The sequence below is a fragment of the Nomascus leucogenys genome, chromosome 12 (assembly GCF_006542625.1).
Source record: "Nomascus leucogenys isolate Asia chromosome 12, Asia_NLE_v1, whole genome shotgun sequence".
NCBI lineage: Eukaryota > Metazoa > Chordata > Mammalia > Primates > Hylobatidae > Nomascus > Nomascus leucogenys.
In genome coordinates, this window is record NC_044392.1 from 14,619,448 (window position 1) to 14,637,735 (window position 18,288).

Genomic DNA, 18,288 nt, shown 5'->3' on the forward strand with positions numbered 1-18,288 from the left:
GTAATGCCAATAGACTAGCACCATAACACAATATTCAGTAGTATTCCCTATTGTCAAAAATTCAACCATTATGTCTGATTTTATACTATTCATTAACTCTCATTTGCCTGTCAAGCAGTATTTTGAATCTAGAGCACTGTCATTTATTAAAGCCCACTTATGAAACAGAGGCATTTTCCTATTATCTATTTCTACCACCCAAACAATCAAATAATCTGGCCGGGCGCGGTGGCTCAAGCCTGTAATCCCAGCACTTTGGGAGGCCAAGGTGGGAGGATCAGGAGGTCAGGAGATCGAGACCATCCTGGCTAACACGGTGAAACCCCGTCTCTACTAAAAATACAAAAAATTAGCCGGGTGTGTTGGCGGGCGCCTGTAGTCCCAGCTACTCGGGAGGCTGAGGCAGGAGAATGGCGTGAACCCGGGAGGCGGAGCTTACAGTGAGCCGAGATTGTGCCACTGCACTCCAGCCTGAGCGACAGAGTGAGACTCTGTCTCCAAAAAAAAAAAAAATTTCATTTTCTGTTTGTTGTTAGAAAAGGATTACATTAAAACTCAAATTGTACCAGGGCCAGCCACTCAAACTAATATGTGAAAAAAATATAGAAGTGTTAAAATTCAAATTGTATCCTAAAACATTACATGGATTGTTTGATTGTTTTTGTTTGTTTGTTTGTTTTGAGACGGAGTCTCGCTGTGTTGCCCAGGCTGGAGGGCAGTGGCGCGATCTCGGCTCACTGCAAGCTCCGCCTCCCGGGTTCACGCCATTCTCCTGCCTCAGCCTCCCGAGTAGCTGGGACTACAGGCGCCCGCCAACACACCCGGCTAATTTTTTGTATTTTCAGTAGAGACTATGTCAGTAGAGACCGGGTTTCACCTTGTTAGCCAGGATCACAAGATCCTGACCTCGTGATCCGCCTGCCTCAGCCTCCCAAAGTGCTGGGATTACAGGTGTGAGACACCGCACCCAGCCTGAAAATGAAAAAAATTTAAAAAGATACCCAAATTTTCATTTTTTTGATATTTATTTATTTATTTATTTTTAGAGACAGAGTGTGGCTCTGTCACCCAGGCTAGAGTACAGTGGCACAATCATCGCTCACTGAAGCCTCTAACTCCTGGACTCAAGCAATCCTCCTGCCTCAGCCACCCAAGTAGCTAGGACTACAAGCATGTGCCACCATGTCCAGCTAATTTAGAATTTTAAAATAAGATATTTAGGAGTAAATCTAACCAAAGATTATGCAATGCCTCTATGGATAACATTTATAAATTTTATTTAAAGTTTTAAATTATGGAACATCTAAATAAACGAAGAGATGAATAACGTTCACGAATTATAAGAGTCAATGTATCATGAAGATTTTTGTATTTTAAAAAAAGAGTCAATGTAAAGATGATAGTTATCCTCATATTGACTTATAGATTTAATGTATTCCCGGCCGGGCGCGGTGGCTCACGCTTGTAATCCCAGCACTTTGGGAGGCCGAGGCGGGTGGATCACGAGGTCAGGAGATCGAGACCACGGTGAAACCCCGTCTCTACTAAAAAAAAATACAAAAAAATTAGCCGGGCGTGGTGGCGGGCGCTTGTAGTCCCAGCTACTCGGAGAGGCTGAGGCAGGAGAATGTCGTGAACCCGGGAGGCAGAGCTTGCAGTGAGCCGAGATTGCGCCACTGCACTCCAGCCTGGGCGACAGAGCGAGACTCCGTCTCGAAAAAAAAAAAAAAAAAGATTTAATGTATTCCCAATCAAAAAAACCCATTTTTTAATAGACTTGACAAACTGATTCTAAAATTTATATGGAAGTACAAAGGGCCTAGAAGAGCCAAGCATTCTTGGAAAAGAATAAGGAGAAACAGTCCCATCATATATCAAGACATATAACAAAGCTATAGTAATTAAGAAAGGGATAGACAGAGACTAATGGAACAGAAAAGAAATTCTAGGAACAGAGACATACCTATAAGATTACTTGATAGAAGATAGAGTTAGCACTACAGAGCAGTGGGGAAACAACAATCTTTCATGCTAGGATAATTGATTATACATTGGGAGGAAACTAATGCCCTACCGCATATTATCCATAAAAACTCAATTCCAGGTAGATTACTGCCATAAATATGAATGGAAAAACTATAAAACTGTATAAAACAATAAAGGTATAGGTCCTTATGATTTGGAATAGGGAAAGATGTCTTAAAGAAGATGCAAGAAACATTAACAATAAAGAGAAAAAAATAAGATTTGACTACACTAAAATTAAAAATATCTGTTCATCAAAGGATACCATAAAGAGAATAAAAGATGAAGCAGCACAGTAGAAGATATTTATAGCATATATGACTTTATGAGGGTCTAGAATCCTGAATATAAACAAAATTCCTATTGTACAGAAAATAGTTAACATAGCTGGCCTAAAAATGCCTGTCCTTAGAAAGGCCTACTTGGAAGGTTGACCCTTTGCTGGAATCTGGGAATATGGCTGGTTAACAATTCCCTCCACTGGTACAAAATTTTCCCAAAATGGTAAGAGTGGCTCACTGTGCTTAAACTGTACAAACAATGTGGTTTATGCTGAACACACACTTCCATTCTGAAGGTCTGGAATTTTGGTATGTGCTAGGAAGAAGGAGGCTATGTGATCAGCTGCCTGCAAAAACCTTGGGCACTATGTCTCTAATGAGCTTCCCTGGTAGACAACACTTCCCACATGTTGTCACAACTAATTGCTGAGGAATTAAGCATGTCATGTGTGACTCTACTGGGTGAGGACTCTGGAAAGCTCTCAACTGGTTCCTTCCAGACTTCATCACATGTGCCTTTTCCTTTTGCTGATTTTGTTTTGTACATTTCACTATAATAAATCTTAGCTGTGGATACAATTACATGCTAAATCTTGTAAGTCCTTTTCGCAAATCACTAAAACTGGGAGTGGTCTTGGGAACCCTGATGCACCTACAAATAAACAAAATAGACAATTTTTAAAATGGACTAAAGATCTAAAAAGTTACCTCTTTTTTTCTTTTTTTTTTTTTGAGACAGAGTCTCACTCTCTCACCCAGGCTGGAGTGCAGTGGCGCAATCTCGGCTCACTGCAAGCTCCGCCTCCCGGGTTCACGCCATTCTCCTGCCTCAGCCTCTCCGAGTAACTGGGACTACAGGCGCCCGCCACCATGCCTGGCTAATTTTTTGTATTTTTAGTAGAGACGGGGTTTCACCGTGGTCTCGATCTCCTGACCTCGTGATCCGCCCTCCTCGGCCTCCCAAAGTGCTGGGATTACAGGCGTGAGCCACCGCGCCCGGCCAAAAGTTACTTCTTGAAAGAAGAAATCTGGCTGGGCGTGGTGGCTCACGCCTGTAATCCCAGCACTTTGGGAGACCAAGGCGGGCAGATCACGAGGTCAGGAGTTCTAGACCAGCCTGACCAGCCTGACCAACATGGTGAAACCCTGTCTCTACTAAAAACACAAAAATTAGCAGGGCGTGGTGGTGCGTGTCTGTAATCCCAGCTACTTGGGAGGCTGAGGCAGGAGAATCACTCGAACCTGAAAGGCAGAGGTTGCAGTGAGCCGAGATCACGCCACTGCCCTACAGCCTGGCACAGAGTGAGACTCCGTTTCAAAACAAAAATAAGCAACCAACCAACAACAACAAAAAACTGGCCAGGCATGGTGGTCTATGCCTGTAATCCCAACTACCTGGGAGGCTGAGGCAGGAGAATCACTCGAACCTGAGAGGCAGAGGTTGCAGTGAGCCGAGATCACGCCACTGCCCTACAGCCTGGCACAGAGTGAGACTCTGTTTCAAAACAAAAATAAACAACCAACCAACAACAACAAAAAACTGGCCAGGCATGGTGGTCTATGCCTGTAATCCCAACTACTTGGGAGGCTGAGGCAGGAGAATCACTAGAACCTGGGAGGCTGAGGTTGCTGTGAGCCGAGACTGAGCCCCTGCCATCTAGCCTGGGCGACAGGCTATTTCAAAAAATAAAAGTAAAAATACAGGGTGGTGGCTCACCCTGTAATCCCAGCACTTTGGGAGGCCAAGGCGGGTGGATCACCTGAGTTCAGGAGTTCGAGACCAGCCTGGCCAACATGGCGAAACCCCATCTCTATTAAAAATACAAAAATTAGCCGGGCGTGGTGGTGCATGCCTGTAATCCCAGCTACTCGGGAGGCTGAGGCATCACTTGAATTCAGGAGGCAGAGGTTGCAGTAAGTCGACATCACACCATTGCATTCCAGCCTGGGCAACAGAGTGAGACTCCATCTCAAAAAATAAATAAATAAAATAAAAATAAAAATAAGTATTTTATGTAAGTAGAAAGCAAAAAAAGAAAAAGTTAATGACAATATATATCTCAAAAAGTTAAATATAGAGTTACCATATAACCTAACAATTCTACTCCTAAGTATATACCCAAAAGAAATCAAACTTATGTCCACACACAAACTTTTACTTGAATATTAAGTGGAAACAATGTAAATGTCCATCAACTACAGAATGAATAAACAAACAAAATATGCTTTTTCCACACAATGAAATATTATTCAGCCATAAAAAGAAATGAAGTACTGATACGTGTTATGACATGCTAAGTGAAAGAAGTCAGACACAATATTATATGATTCCATTTATATGAAATGTCCAGAATAGGCAAGCCATAGAGACATAAAGTAGATTAGCGGTTACTAGGGTTTAGGAGGAGAGATGCGGAGTGACTGCTGACGGGTACAGTGTTTCTTTCTGGGGTGATGAAATGTTCTGGAATGAGACAGTGGTGACGACTGCACAACTTTGTGACTATGCTAAAAACCACTAAACTATATTCTCTAAATGATGAATTTTGGTATGTGAATTATATCTTAATTTTAAAAACCCAATATTTAGAATATGAACCCAGATATGTATGTATCGGGAAGAAACTAAATCAAAATGTTAACTGTGATTATTCTGGGTGGTATGATTATAGCATAAGGGATTTAAATTTTCTTTTTCATATGCTTCTGTTTTAGCAAAATTTTCTACAACAAACCTGAATTACTTTTATAATTTTTAAAGTATTTAAAAGTTATATATTAAGGAATATCTTAAGATAGCAATGTTAACAGTATTAATAGCTAGCGAAGTCATAGCAGTTTTGAAGAGCCTCTGTAAGCACTTCTGTGGTATCAGGGGAGGGAATAATACATATGCAAGTGTCACAGAAGGACCTCTGACCCTAGGTTAAACAGAAGAGTTCAAGTGATAAAACTATGCATAATTGACAAAAGACACATAAAAGGAATTATTAAAGTTGTAGTCAAAGACTATACAGAATTGTGTTCTTTATGCAGACAGTAAGTTATTGCTTAAAATTCTAATTTCTTTGTTGGAATTTTCTGATGCACATGTCATTTCTTGATTTAATAAATAGTTCTGAGTTATATACCCTCCAAAGTAAAGATAAAAATCAAATAGTCCCTATATCGCCATAATTTAAACTGACAGTACCATAGTCAGAAAATATTTATAAAATTTTTGGGTGGGGATGGCTCACCAAACCCTGGCTCACTAAAAAATAAATAAATAAAATAAAAATAAAAATAAAATAATTACAATTTTTTTGTTATATACAGTCTGGGTGCCATTGCTCACATTTGTAATCCCAGCACTTTGGGAGGCTGAGGCAGGAGAATCACTTGAGCTCAGGAGTTCAAGACCAGCCTGGGCAACATAGTGAGACCCCACCTCTAAAAAAAAAAAAATGGCAGGGCATGGTGGCTCATGCCTGTAACCCCAGCACTATGGGAGGCTGAGGTGGATGGATCACCCGAGGTCGGGAGTTCGAGACCAGCCTGACCAACATGAATAAATCCCGTCTCTACTAAAAATACAAAATTATCCGGGCGTGGTGGTGCATGCCTGTAATCCCAGCTATAGAGGAGGCTGAGGCAGGAGAATCGCTTGAACCGGGGAGGCAGAGGTTGTGGTGAGCTGAGATCAAGCCATTGCACTCCAGCCTGGACAACAAAAGCAAAACTCCATATCAAATAAATAAATAAATTTTTAATGAGCCATACATGGTGATGCATGCCTATAGTCCCAGTTACTTTATTATTTAATAATTCATAAAAATAGTTTTACAAAACACCATGAGTTCGACCAAGAAATATATCCTACTATTTTGTTGACTTGGTTTTTAAGTATCCAGTATACATACTGCTTGGTTTATTAAAAATGAATCATAATGCAGCTTTCAGAATTTCAAAAAATTCTAACATAAATATTGATCTAAATTTTGATGCCACTTTTTTTTTTTTTGAGATGGAGTTTCGCTCTTGTTGCCCAGGCTGGAGTGCAATGGTGCGATCTCAGCTCACTGCAACCTCCGCCTCCCGGGTTCAAATGATTCTCCTGTCTCAGCCTCCTGAGTAGCTGGGATTACCGGCACCCACCATCATGCCCAGCTAATTTTTTTGTATTTTTAGTAGAGACAAGGTTTCACCATGTTGGCCAGGCTAGTCTTTAACTCCTGACCTCAGGTGATCTGCCTGTCTCAGCCTCCCAAAGTGCTGGGATTACAGGCATGAGCCACTACGCCAGGCAGGTGCCATATTCTATAAACAACTTCTCTTTTCTTTTTTGAGAGAGGGTCTTGCTCTGTCACCCAGGCTGGAGTACAGTGGCATGATCATGGCTCACTGCAACCTCTGCCTCCTGGGCTCAAGCAATCTTCCCACATCATCCTCCCAAGTAGCTGGGACTACAGGAATGTGCCACCACATCTGGCTCATTTTAAAATTTTTTGTAGAGATAAAGTCTCAATATATTGCCCAGGCTGGTCTCAAACTCTTGAACTCAAGTGATCCGCCTGCCTCGGCTTCCAAAAGTTCTGGGATTACAGGTGTGAACCACTGCACCCTGCCACAATTTTTCATTAAAACCAAACCTAAGTATTCTGGCTTGTGATAAATCACAGTATTCATCTGATATGAAATATTCACCATCTTGCCCTTCCCCTTCCCCTTGCCCTTCCCTTCCCTTTCTCTTCCTTCCCTCCCTCCCTCCCTCCTTCCTTCCTTCCTTCCTTTCTGTAAATACTTATTGAGGACAATTAGATATATGTATATCACATAGCAACATATAAATCATAAAGCACATTAGAATATAGCCAACAAGACTAATAAAGAAAATAAGACATTTTTATTATTACCTCCAACAGCGTAGACCATCCCTCCCAGAACTGTTACTCCCAGTCCACTTCGAGCCTGATGAAGTGAAGACACAGTGGTCCAGTACTGGCTAAAGGTGTCAAAACGTTCTACACAGCTGAGGGCTCTGCTATCACTCCAGCGACCCCCCTGCAACCGAGTATATCCACCTAAACAAAAGAAGAAAAGGTAGTAATGAAAATCTAGTGTTCTACATCTAAACATTTAGTATAACTATTATATAACAAGAAATAAATGGTTTAGAAATTACTTTCTCTATATACATATAATGTAATATTCTTCAATTTGCCAATTCCTGAAAGACTGTGGCTTAAATACAGTAAGAAGGTTAGGGCCGGGCGCGGTGGCTCACGCTTGTAATCCCAGCACTTTGGGAAGCCGAGGCGGGCGGATCACGAGGTCAGCAGATCGAGACCACGGTGAAACCCCGTCTCTACTAAAAATACAAAAAATTAGCCGGGCGTGGTGGCGGGCGCATGTAGTCCCAGCTATTCGGAGAGGCTGAGGCAGGAGAATGGCGTGAACCCGGGAGGCGGAGCTTGCAGTGAGCCGAGATTGTGCCACTGCACTCCAGCCTGGGCAACAGAGCGAGACTCCGTCTCAAAAAAAAAAAAAAAAAAAAGAAGGTTAGCCTCAGTGTTTTACCACTTGGTCTAGGTTATAAATAGAATATTATATGAAATATAAATCTAGGCACTGCTTATCTGTTAAATTAGGAAAGTTTCATTATAACTTTCATTAATGTCTTTTTCAGTTAAAAATAGTGAGTTGAAAGCTGTGTGTGTGTGTGTGTGTGTGTGTGTGTGGCACGGTTTCGCTGTCACCCAGGCTGGAGTGCAGTGATGTGATCACAGCTTACTGCAGTCTCGATCTTCCCCCATCAACCTCCTGATGAAATCCTTGTTTTGACTATTACATCCAATTGGCAAAAAAATTTTAAGAAGCACCCAAAAGCATTATACTTAAATATTAATACATATATGTAATTATACATATATGTAAATTATAAATTATCTCATACATATGGTACTTACATAAAAACAGTATTATGTATACAGATCTGGACTATATATATATATCAATATGCTATATATTATATGTATTTTAAATGCTGATAAAGTTTAATGCTTTTTTTTTCTTTTTTTCAGACAGGGTCTTGCTCTGTTGCCCAGGCTGGAGTGAAGTGGTACAATCTCTGCTCACTGCAACCTCTGCCTCCTGGGCTCAAGTGATCCTCCCACTTCAGCTTCCCAAGTGGCTGGGACTACAGGCACACACTACCACACCAAGCTAATTTCTGTATTTCTGTATAAAGACAAGGTTTCATCATGTTGCCTAGACTGGTCTTGAACTGCTGGGCTCACACAATCCTCCCACCTCAGCCTTCCAAAGTGCTGGGATTACAGGCCATGAGCCACCACATCCAGATGTAAGTTTAATGCTTTTTAAAATAAAAATGAAAATAAGTTGTAATATGTGGCAGGGCACGGTTGGCTCATGCCTGTAATCCCAGCACTTTGGGAGGCCAAGGCAGGCGGATCACGAGGTCAGCAGTTCGAGACCAGCCTGGCCAATATGGTGAAATCCTGTCTCTACCTAAAAAAAAAAAAAAAAAAAAAAGTGTATATATATATATACATATATATATACATATATATATATACACACACACATATATATATATATATACATATATATATATATATATATATATATACACACAAAAATTAGCTGGGCATGGTGGCACATGCCTGTAGTCCCAGCTACTCAGGAGGCTGAGGCAGGAGAATCGCTTGAACCCAGGAGGCGGAGATTGCAGTGATCTGAGATTGCGCCACTGCACTCCAGCCTGGGGGACAGAGTAAGACTCTAGCTAAAAAAAAAAAAGAAGAAGTTGTAATATGTTCCTCTGATATTCCTATGGATCATCCTTTATAACCACACTTTGGAGAACATTGGTTCCTATAACTCCTAATGACTAAGACACTGTGAATAGTTTAAAAACTTGAGATTTATTTTCTTTATTTTTCACAATAATTCAAATTTTTTACTTTTAAAGCAGCACTTCTTTAGTCACATATTTGATAACTGGATAATCTACGAACTCAAAGGTTTAGATCACAGAATAACAGATATCAAATGAATAGCTATTTCTTTTTAGACGTATTTGTCATAATATATAAATGCAGTTTATAAATCTGTAGTCTGTATGTGAAATTAAATATGCCTTTTCAACACACCCACATATTCTGACATGTATAGTAATAACAACAAAATATTAAAAAGGTTTGATCTGGAACACAAATATAATTTCTATTACCTTTTTAAGGGCTCTTACCTACTGCATACAGGTACTTTCTTGCTTTCTTCCGAGGTCGAACCTTAGATGTCTGCAGAAAACTACAAAACTTGTTCTCTTTGGGAGATTTGCATACTTCACAGTACTCTTTCAGAAGTGTTTGCAATGCAACACGAAGATTAAAATCGGATATTCCTAAAGCAATATTTAAAAAGACAATGTTTTAAACAATTTTTAAATAATATTGAAAAAACACATTTCTATAAAGATAAGACACATTTAACAATCAAGAAATAAAAAATCATCATCAAACAATGGTGTTTGTTTCCTACAATACCAAATATTGGTACTGACTATTTTAAGGAAAGTATTTTCTTCACTAATGAAGAACAAAAAAGGTTGTTGTTAAAATATATGCTTCATATATAAGCAGAATAGCAACTACAAAATATATATGCTTCACAGTATCCCCCCATGCATAAGAATTTCCAGGCCAGACGTGGTAGCTCATGCATGTAATCCCAGTACTTTGGGGGGCCAAGTCAGGTGGATTGCTTGAGCCTAGGAGTTAGAGACCAGCCTGGCCAATGTGGTGAATGAAACCTTGCTGCTACAAAAAATACAAAAATTAGCCAGGTGTGGTGGCACATGCCTATCGTTCCAGCTACTCTAGAGGTTCATGTAGGAGTACCACTTGAGCTTGGGAAGCAGAGTTTGCAGTGAGGCAGGATTGCACCACTGCACTCCAGCCTGGATGACAGAGTGAGACTCTGTCTCAAAAATAAAACAAAAAAAGAAGAAGAATTTCCAAATAAAGATTGCAAACTGAAACAAGATCACAATTATCTAACAAAATTTAAAAATTAAAATAGCCAAAAATTCTATACTTATAACACAACAAAAAAGATATAAAATTATGTCATTAACATTTAGGAATGATAGACAAAGCAAGAAAAATAAATTCTGGTGGCATGAGTACCATATCCTAAAAGGATTATGCATATGATGAGGTAGGTTGTCCTTGCTCAAGGGTGCTTAGCTGAGGAGGTAAACGGGATGAGAGTCAACCTGTCTTCATTTGCCAAGTTGTAAGACCTGTTCTCCCTGAAAGGGCACTATTTTCTAATTTGCACAAAGGCATTACAAATGCTAGCAAGAGATTGTCTCCTATCTTTCCATCTCTAATCTTTTCTCTGTATCCCGGACAAGAAGCAATATTGAAGAAAAATGGTCAACTAACAAAATCTTGAGAATTCTCACTAATAATAATTTGCAGACAGATAGAATCAATAGTGAAAAGCAGAACTGAGAAAAGTTGAACAAAATCATTAAAAGGAAAAGTCTTTACAAGACCATCAGTTAAGGTGGAAAGGACCACCTGGATTTGCTCTCTAACAGAACACTGTGGTAGCCAAAGTCCACACTAGTGGGATACATCTCTGGCTAGGTTAAGTAGGCCCAGATATAAGATAAATAACAAGAACTCAATAGAGAGATATCAAAGTCAAGTTCCTAAGTAAGGATCTCAGCCCTAGTGGATCTCTAGTCTTCAACCACCCTCATGCCTCAGGCTAGAAAGAAGTGGCAAGAGCCAGCACAGTGCCTCATGCCTGTAATCCCAGCACTTTGGGAGGCTGAGGTGGGAGGGCTGTTTGAGGCCAGGAGTTCAAGACCAGCCTGGGCAACACAGTGAGACCCTGTCTCTACAAAAAATTTTAAAATGAGCTGGGCATGGTGGTATGAACTTTTATTTCCAGCTACTCTGGAGGCTGAGGAGGGAGGATCACTTGAGCCCAGGAAGTCAAGGCTTCAGTGACTATGATTGCACCACTACATGCCAGTGTGAGTGACAGAGTGAGACTCTGTCTCAAAACAAAACAGAACAAAGGTGGCAAGAACACAACACATAGCTTTCAAATTTTAGACTAGAGAAAACAAAGTAGTTGTACTAGGTAGAAAGAGTGCCCAGGAGAATTAGTTCTTGTATTATCAGAACAGAGTTTGAACAGAGTTGACATGAACAACAGTTCAGTATGAGCAAGATATCAAGAAAGAGCATAGGCCTTATTAAAGTACATCCCAGGGCCAGGTGTGGTAGCTCACGCTTATAATCCCAGCACTTTGAGAGGCCGAGGGGGGCGAATCATGAGGTCAGGAGTTAAGAGACCAGCCTGGCCAACATGGTGAAACTCTATCTCTACTAAAAATACAAAAATTAGCCAGGCATGCTGGCACATGCCTGTAATCTCAGCTACTCAGGAGGCTGAGGCAGCAGAATTGCTTGAACCCGGGAGGCAAAGGTTGCGGTGAGCCAAGATCACGGCCACTGCATTCCAGCCTGGGTGACACAGCAACACTCTGTCTCGGGGGAAAAAGAAAAAAAGTACATCCCAGGAAAAAGAAGACAAGAGATTGAAGAATTCAGTCAGAAGAAAACACCAGCTACAAATAGACAGACTCCTCGTAAGTGCTTCACACGATATAATTGTTTAAGAATGTAGGTCCTGGCCGGGCACGGTGTCTCATGCCTGTAATCCCAGCACTTTGGGAGGCTATGGCGGGTGGATCACCTGAGGTCAAGAGTTCAAGACCAGCCTGGCCAACATGGTGAAACCTCATCTCTACTAAAAATTACAAAAATTAGCCGGGCGTTATGGTGGGCACCTGTAATCCCAGCCACTCGGGAGGCTGAGGCAGGGAGAACTGCTTGAACCCAGGAGGAGGAGGTTGTAGTGAGCCAAGATCGCTCCACTGCACTCCAGCCTGGGCAACAGAGCGAGACTTCGCCTCAAAAAAAAAAAAAAAAAGTATTTTTATTTATTTATTTATTTATTTTGAGACAGAGTCTTGCTCTGTCGCCCAGGCTGGAGTGCAGTGGTGCGATCTCGGCTCCCTGCAAGCTCCACCTCCTGGGTTCACACCATTCTCCTGCCTCAGCCTTCCGAGTAGCTAGGACTACAGGCGCCCACCCCCACGCCTGGCTAATTTTTTGTATTTTTAGTAGAGACAGGGTTTCACCGTGTTAGCCAGGATGGTCTCGATCTCCTGACCTCGTGATCCGCCTGCCTCAGCCTCCCATAGTGCTGGGATTACAGGTGTGAGCCACCGTGCCCGGCCTTGAAACATTTAAAGTATTTAGAAATTTCACACAAGAAAATTTCCCCAAAATGAAGGAAAAACTAAAATTTCAAAGAGAAAAGATACATGGCAGTCTAATGAAAAAATGATCAACTTCAAAACAAATCGAGAATAATGAAAGAGAATTCCTTAGACATTCAATCAGAAAAATCAAGTCATGGCCAGGTGCAGCGGCTCACGCCTGTAATCCCAGCACTTTGGGAGGCCGAGGTGGGCAGATCACAAGGTCAGGAGTTCGAGACCAGCCTGGCCAATATGGTGAAACCCCATCTCTACTAAAAATACAAAAATTAGCCGGGCATAGTGGTGCACACCTGTAGTCCCAGCTACTCAGAAGGCTGAGGCAGAATAATTGCTTGAACCCAGCAGGCAGAAGTTGCAGTGAGCTGAGATCGCACCACTGACTTCAGCCTGGGTGACAAAGCGAGACTTCATCTCAAAAAAACATAAATAAATAAATAAGCAAGTCATTAAAAAAAAACCCAAATCCAAACTATGCCTTACAAAGTTTGAGGACAGGAGACACAGGAGAATCATTATAATTAAAGAATATTGGCTGGGCATGGTGGCTCACGCCTGAGCACTTTGGGAGGCCGAGGCAGGCAGATCACCTAAGGTCAGGAGTTCAAAACCAGCCTGGCCAATATGGCGAAACCCCGTCTCTACTAAAAATACAAACATTAGTCGGGTGTGGTGGTGGGCACCTGTAATCCCAGCTACTCGGGAGGCTGAGGCAGGAGAATCGCTTGAACCCGGGAGGCAGAGGTTGTAGTGAGCCGAGATCGCGTCATTGCATTCCATCCTGGGAGACAGAGTAAGACTCTGCCTCAAAAAAAAAAAAAAACAAAAACAAAAAACGTATTATGTCCACCCAAATTGGTGTGAAATTTAAAAAGCAACACACAGAAATTCTCAAACATGAAGGAATTCAGGAAACATAGTAATCATGAGCCTTTCTTTGAAAAAGCACTTGATGATGAAATCCAGCCAACCAAAACAATGCACAGAAAAAAAAAATCATCAATGAAAAGACCATGGTCAAAAAGCTGGTAGAGAACATCAAATCCATTTAAATTCAAAACTAAGAGGACAGAGCTAGGGAAATCATGACTACAAATATATATATAAATAAGGGCTATACACCTTGACAGAAAAAAAGGAGTGGAAAGAAAAATAAAAATGCTAATTACCTAATTTTTCTTAGCAAAAAGTTGATACTGTTTAAAATTGAAATACAATTTGAAACTATGATTCTTTTAATGATTTTCATCTTTTGTCCTTAATTCTACATGAACCTTTTAGAATAAATATTTCTTGGGACAAGGGAACATAAATCTGAAATTAGTTATTACTTCAGTTTCTTCTTTTGTTAACTTATAGCAAGATTTAGGTAAATTTTTTGTATTATAAATAATATGTATAAAATTATTTTTATTTTTATTCTTTTCTTCCTTTTTTTTTTTTTTTGAGACAAGAGTCTTGCTCTGTTGCTCAGGCTGGAGTGCACTGGCACAGTCATAGCTCACTGCAGCCTCAAACTCCTGAGCTCAAGTGATCCTCCCCCATCGGCCTCCCACCAAGTAGCTGGGACTACTAGTAGGCACCACCATGCCAGGGTAATTTTAAATTATTTACTTATTTATTTATTTAGAGACAGAATCTCACTTTATCATCCACGCTGGAGTGCAGTGGTGAGATCTCGGCTCACTACAACCTCTGCCTTCTGGGTTCAAGCAATTCTCCTGCCTCAGCCTCCCGAGTAGCTGGGACTACAGGTGTGTGCCACCACACCCAGCTAATTTTTGTATTTTTAGTAGAGACAGGATTTCACCATGTTGGCCAGGCTGGTCTAGAACTCCTGACCTCAGGTGATCTGCCTGCCTCGGCCTCCCAAAGTGCTGGGATTACAGGCGTGAACCACTGTGCCCAGGCTAATTTTGTTTTTGTTTTTGTTTTGAGATGGAGTTTTGCTTTGTAACCCAGGCTCCAGTGCAGTGGTTCGATCTCGGCTCACTGTAACCTCAACCTCCTGGCTTCAAGTGATTCTCCTCCCTCAGCCTCCAGAGTAGCAGGGACTACAGGCACATGCCACCACGCCCAGCTAATTTTTGTATTTTTAGTAGAGACAGAGTTTCACCATATTGGCCAGGCTGGTCTCGAACTCCTAACCTCAAGGGATCCACCTGCCTCTGCCTCCCAAAGTGCTGGGATTAAAGGCATGAGCCACCGCACCCAGCAACTAATAACTAATTTTAAATTTTTTTTGTAGAAACAAGGTCTTGCTTTATTTTTTATCTTTTTATTTTATTTTTTACTTATTTAATTTTGCTTTTTTTTTTTTTTTTTTTGGAGACAGGGTCTCATTCTCTGACCCAGGCTGGAGTACAACACAGCAACATCATGAAGTACAGTGGCATGATCACAGCTCACTGCAGCCTCGACCTCCTTGGCTCAATTGATCCTCCTAGCTGGGACTATATGCATGTACCACCAGGCCTGGCTAATTTTGTGTGTGTGTGTGTGAGATAGAGTCTTGCTCTATCGCCAGGCTGGAGTGTAGTGGTGCAATCTTGGCTCACTGCCACCTCTGCCTCCTGGGCTCAAGCGATTCTCCTGCCTCAGCCTCTCAAGTAGCTGGGACTACAGATGCATGACACCACACCCAGCTAACTTTTTGTAGTTTTAGTAGAGATGGGGTTTCACCATGTTAGCCAGGATTGTCTTGATCTCCTGACCTCGTGATCCACCCGCCTCAGCCTCCCAAAGTGCTGGGATTACAGGCATGAGCAACCACACCGGCACGCCTGGCTAATTTTTAAAAAAAATTTTTGTAGGCCAGTGCGTGTCTCACGTCTGTAATCCAGCATTTGGAGCAAGGAGGTGATCACGAGTCAGAGATCAAGACCATCTCGCTAACAAGGTGAAACCCTGTCTCTACAAAATACAAAAATTATCTGGCGTGGTGACAGCCTGTAGTCCAGCTACTGGGGAGGCTGAGGCAGGAGAATCACTTGAACCGGAGGCGGAGGTTGCAGTGAGCCGAGATCACACACTGCGTTCCAGCTTCAGCGACAAGCGAACTCCGTCTCAAAAAAAAAAAAAAATTTTTTTTTTTTTAGAACAGGGTCTCACTACGTTCAGCCCAGGCTAGTCTCAAACTCCTGGTCTCAAGTGATCATCCTGCCTTGGCCTCCCAAAGTGTTGGAATTACAGTTGTGACCACCACGCCGAGCTTGTTGTTGTTTTTATATTTCTGTTATTACCTGTACTTTTTATAATGAGCATATTCCATTTAAAGATAAGTAAAATCATTGTCTAAAATATAAGAAACAGACATATAATCAAATATCCAATAACATTAAATTGCCTAATTATTTCAGTTGTAAGTACAATAATATATATACAATGGAAAAAAAACCTACACATTTCATGTAATAAAACTTAACCATTTAAGATTTTGCTCCCTCTGAATTTTAGTCTCATTTTTCTATACAAGTTGCTTATATTTTCTCCAATATGATCAAAGAGGAAAAGTTTCAAAGTTGAAAAATATCATGGTTGCCTTAAAAAAAATCAATTTACTTCTCCCTTGATCCTTGCAGTATTTTCCTTCACTGAAATACCACTAGATGATAACTACTGGGCATGCTTAAAAAACACTTCAGCGGCCGGGCGCGGTGGCTCACGCTTGTAATCCCAGCACTTTGGGAGGCCGAGGTGGGCGGATCACGAGGTCAGGAGATCGAGACCACGGTGAAACCCCATCTCTACTAAAAATACAAAAAAAATTAGCCGGGTGTGGTGGCGGGCGCCTGTAGTCCCAGCTACTCGGAGAGGCCGAGGCAGGAGAATGGCGTGAATCTGGGAGGCGGAGCTTGCAGTGAGCCGAGATTGTGCCACTGCACTCCAGCCTGGGCAACAGAGCGAGACTCCGTTTCAAAAAAAAAAAAAAAAAAAACTTCAGGACTTGAATTAGACACTCTTACTGTGTCTAATTTTAAATTATAAATTATAATTTTTCTTTTTTTTGAGACGGAGTCTCGCTCTGTCGCCCAGGCTGGAGTGCAGTGGCACAATCTCGGCTCACTGCAAGCTCCGCCTCCCGGGTTCACGCCATTCTCCTGCCTCAGCCTCTCCGAGTAGCTGGGACTACAGGCGCCCGCCACCACGCCCGGCTAATTTTTTTTGTATTTTTAGTAGAGATGGGGTTTCACCGTGGTCTCGATCTCCTGACCTCGTGATCCGCCCACCTCGGCCTCCCAAAGTGCTGGGATTACAAGCGTGAGCCACCACGCCCGGCCATAAATTATAATTTTAAAAGGCTGTAGGAGCCGGGTGCAGTGGCTCATGACTTTAATCCCAGCACTTTGGGAGGCCACGGCGGGTGGATCATGAGGTCAGGAGATCGAGACCATCCTAGCTAACACGGTGAAACCCCGTCTCTACTAAAAATACAAAAAAAAAAAATAGCCAGGCATGGTGGCGGGCACCTGTAGTCCCAGCTATGCGGGAGGCTGAGGCAGGAGAACGGCATGAACCCGGGAGGCGGAGGTTGCAGTGAGCCGAGATCGTGCCACTGCACTCCAGCCCGGGTGACAGAGCGAGACTCCATCTCAAAACAAAAACAAAAATAAACAAACAAGAAAAAACCTATATAAAACAAGGCCCTATTGACTATGTGACAAAAATGTTGTGAGTATAGGCTTGCAAGAACCTAAACCTGTATTTCCCCTAGGAGCAATCGTTCAGTATTTGCTAATTCCGTGTTTGCAGCAGACTTACACAACATAACTACTGCAAATAACAATCAACTATATATGTAGTAAAACAAGATATTACTCAGAAAAACCTACAAAATTATGTTAACATTGCTGAGTGGAGAAAAACTAATAACCCATTATTTTAAATTATGTATTTACAGAATTACACCATTAATGCTTAGTAGTGTATTTAACTTGTAATAAAATCATTTGTAATTCAATAGCAACCTAATCGTTCAGTGCATGACAAGAGTAAAAACTTCAGGCCGGGCGCGGTGGCTCACGCCTGTAATCCCAGCACTTTGGGAGGCCGAGGCGGGTGGATCACGAGGTCAGGAGATCGAGACCATCCTGGCTAACACGGTGAAACCCCGTCTCTACTAAAAATACAAAAAATTAGCCGGGCGAGGTGGCAGGTGCCTATAGTCCCAGCTACGTGGGAGGTTGAGGCAGGAGAATGGCGTGAACCCCGGGGGGCGGAGCCTGCAGTGAGCCGAGATTGCGCCACTGCACTCCAGCCTGGGTGAAAGAGCGAGACTCCATCTCAAAAAAAAAAAAAAAAAAAAAAAAAGAGTAAAAACTTCAAATCTCAAAACCAGGTCTAAAGTAGGCTGGAGAGCAATGGCACAATCCTGGCTCACTGTAGCCTTGACCTCCTATACTCAGGTGATCCTCCCACCTCAGCCTCCCAGGTAGCAGCGACTATAAGTGCATGCCACCATGCTGGGCTAATTTTTTGCCTTTTTTTTTTTTTGTAGAGACAGGGTTTCACCATGTTGCCCAGGCTGGTCTTGAATTCTTGGGCTAAAGCAATCTGCCTGCCTTGGCCTGCTAAAGTGCTAGAATTACAGGCATGAAGCACTGCACCTGG

The 18,288-nt window shown here is 41.9% G+C and overlaps 1 protein-coding gene across 1 annotated transcript in view; it reads right to left on the reverse strand.

Annotated features, from left to right (window-relative positions):
* IPP (intracisternal A particle-promoted polypeptide) overlaps positions 1-18,288 on the reverse strand; it is a 58,653-nt gene that overhangs the window by 30,201 nt on the left and 10,164 nt on the right. Inside the window, exons 4-5 of the mRNA XM_030823810.1 lie at positions 9,559-9,714; positions 7,202-7,369 (exon numbers count right to left, since the gene is read on the reverse strand). Of these exons, the coding sequence (XP_030679670.1) occupies positions 7,202-7,369; positions 9,559-9,714 (324 nt within the window). The remainder of the gene's footprint in view (positions 1-7,201; positions 7,370-9,558; positions 9,715-18,288) is intronic.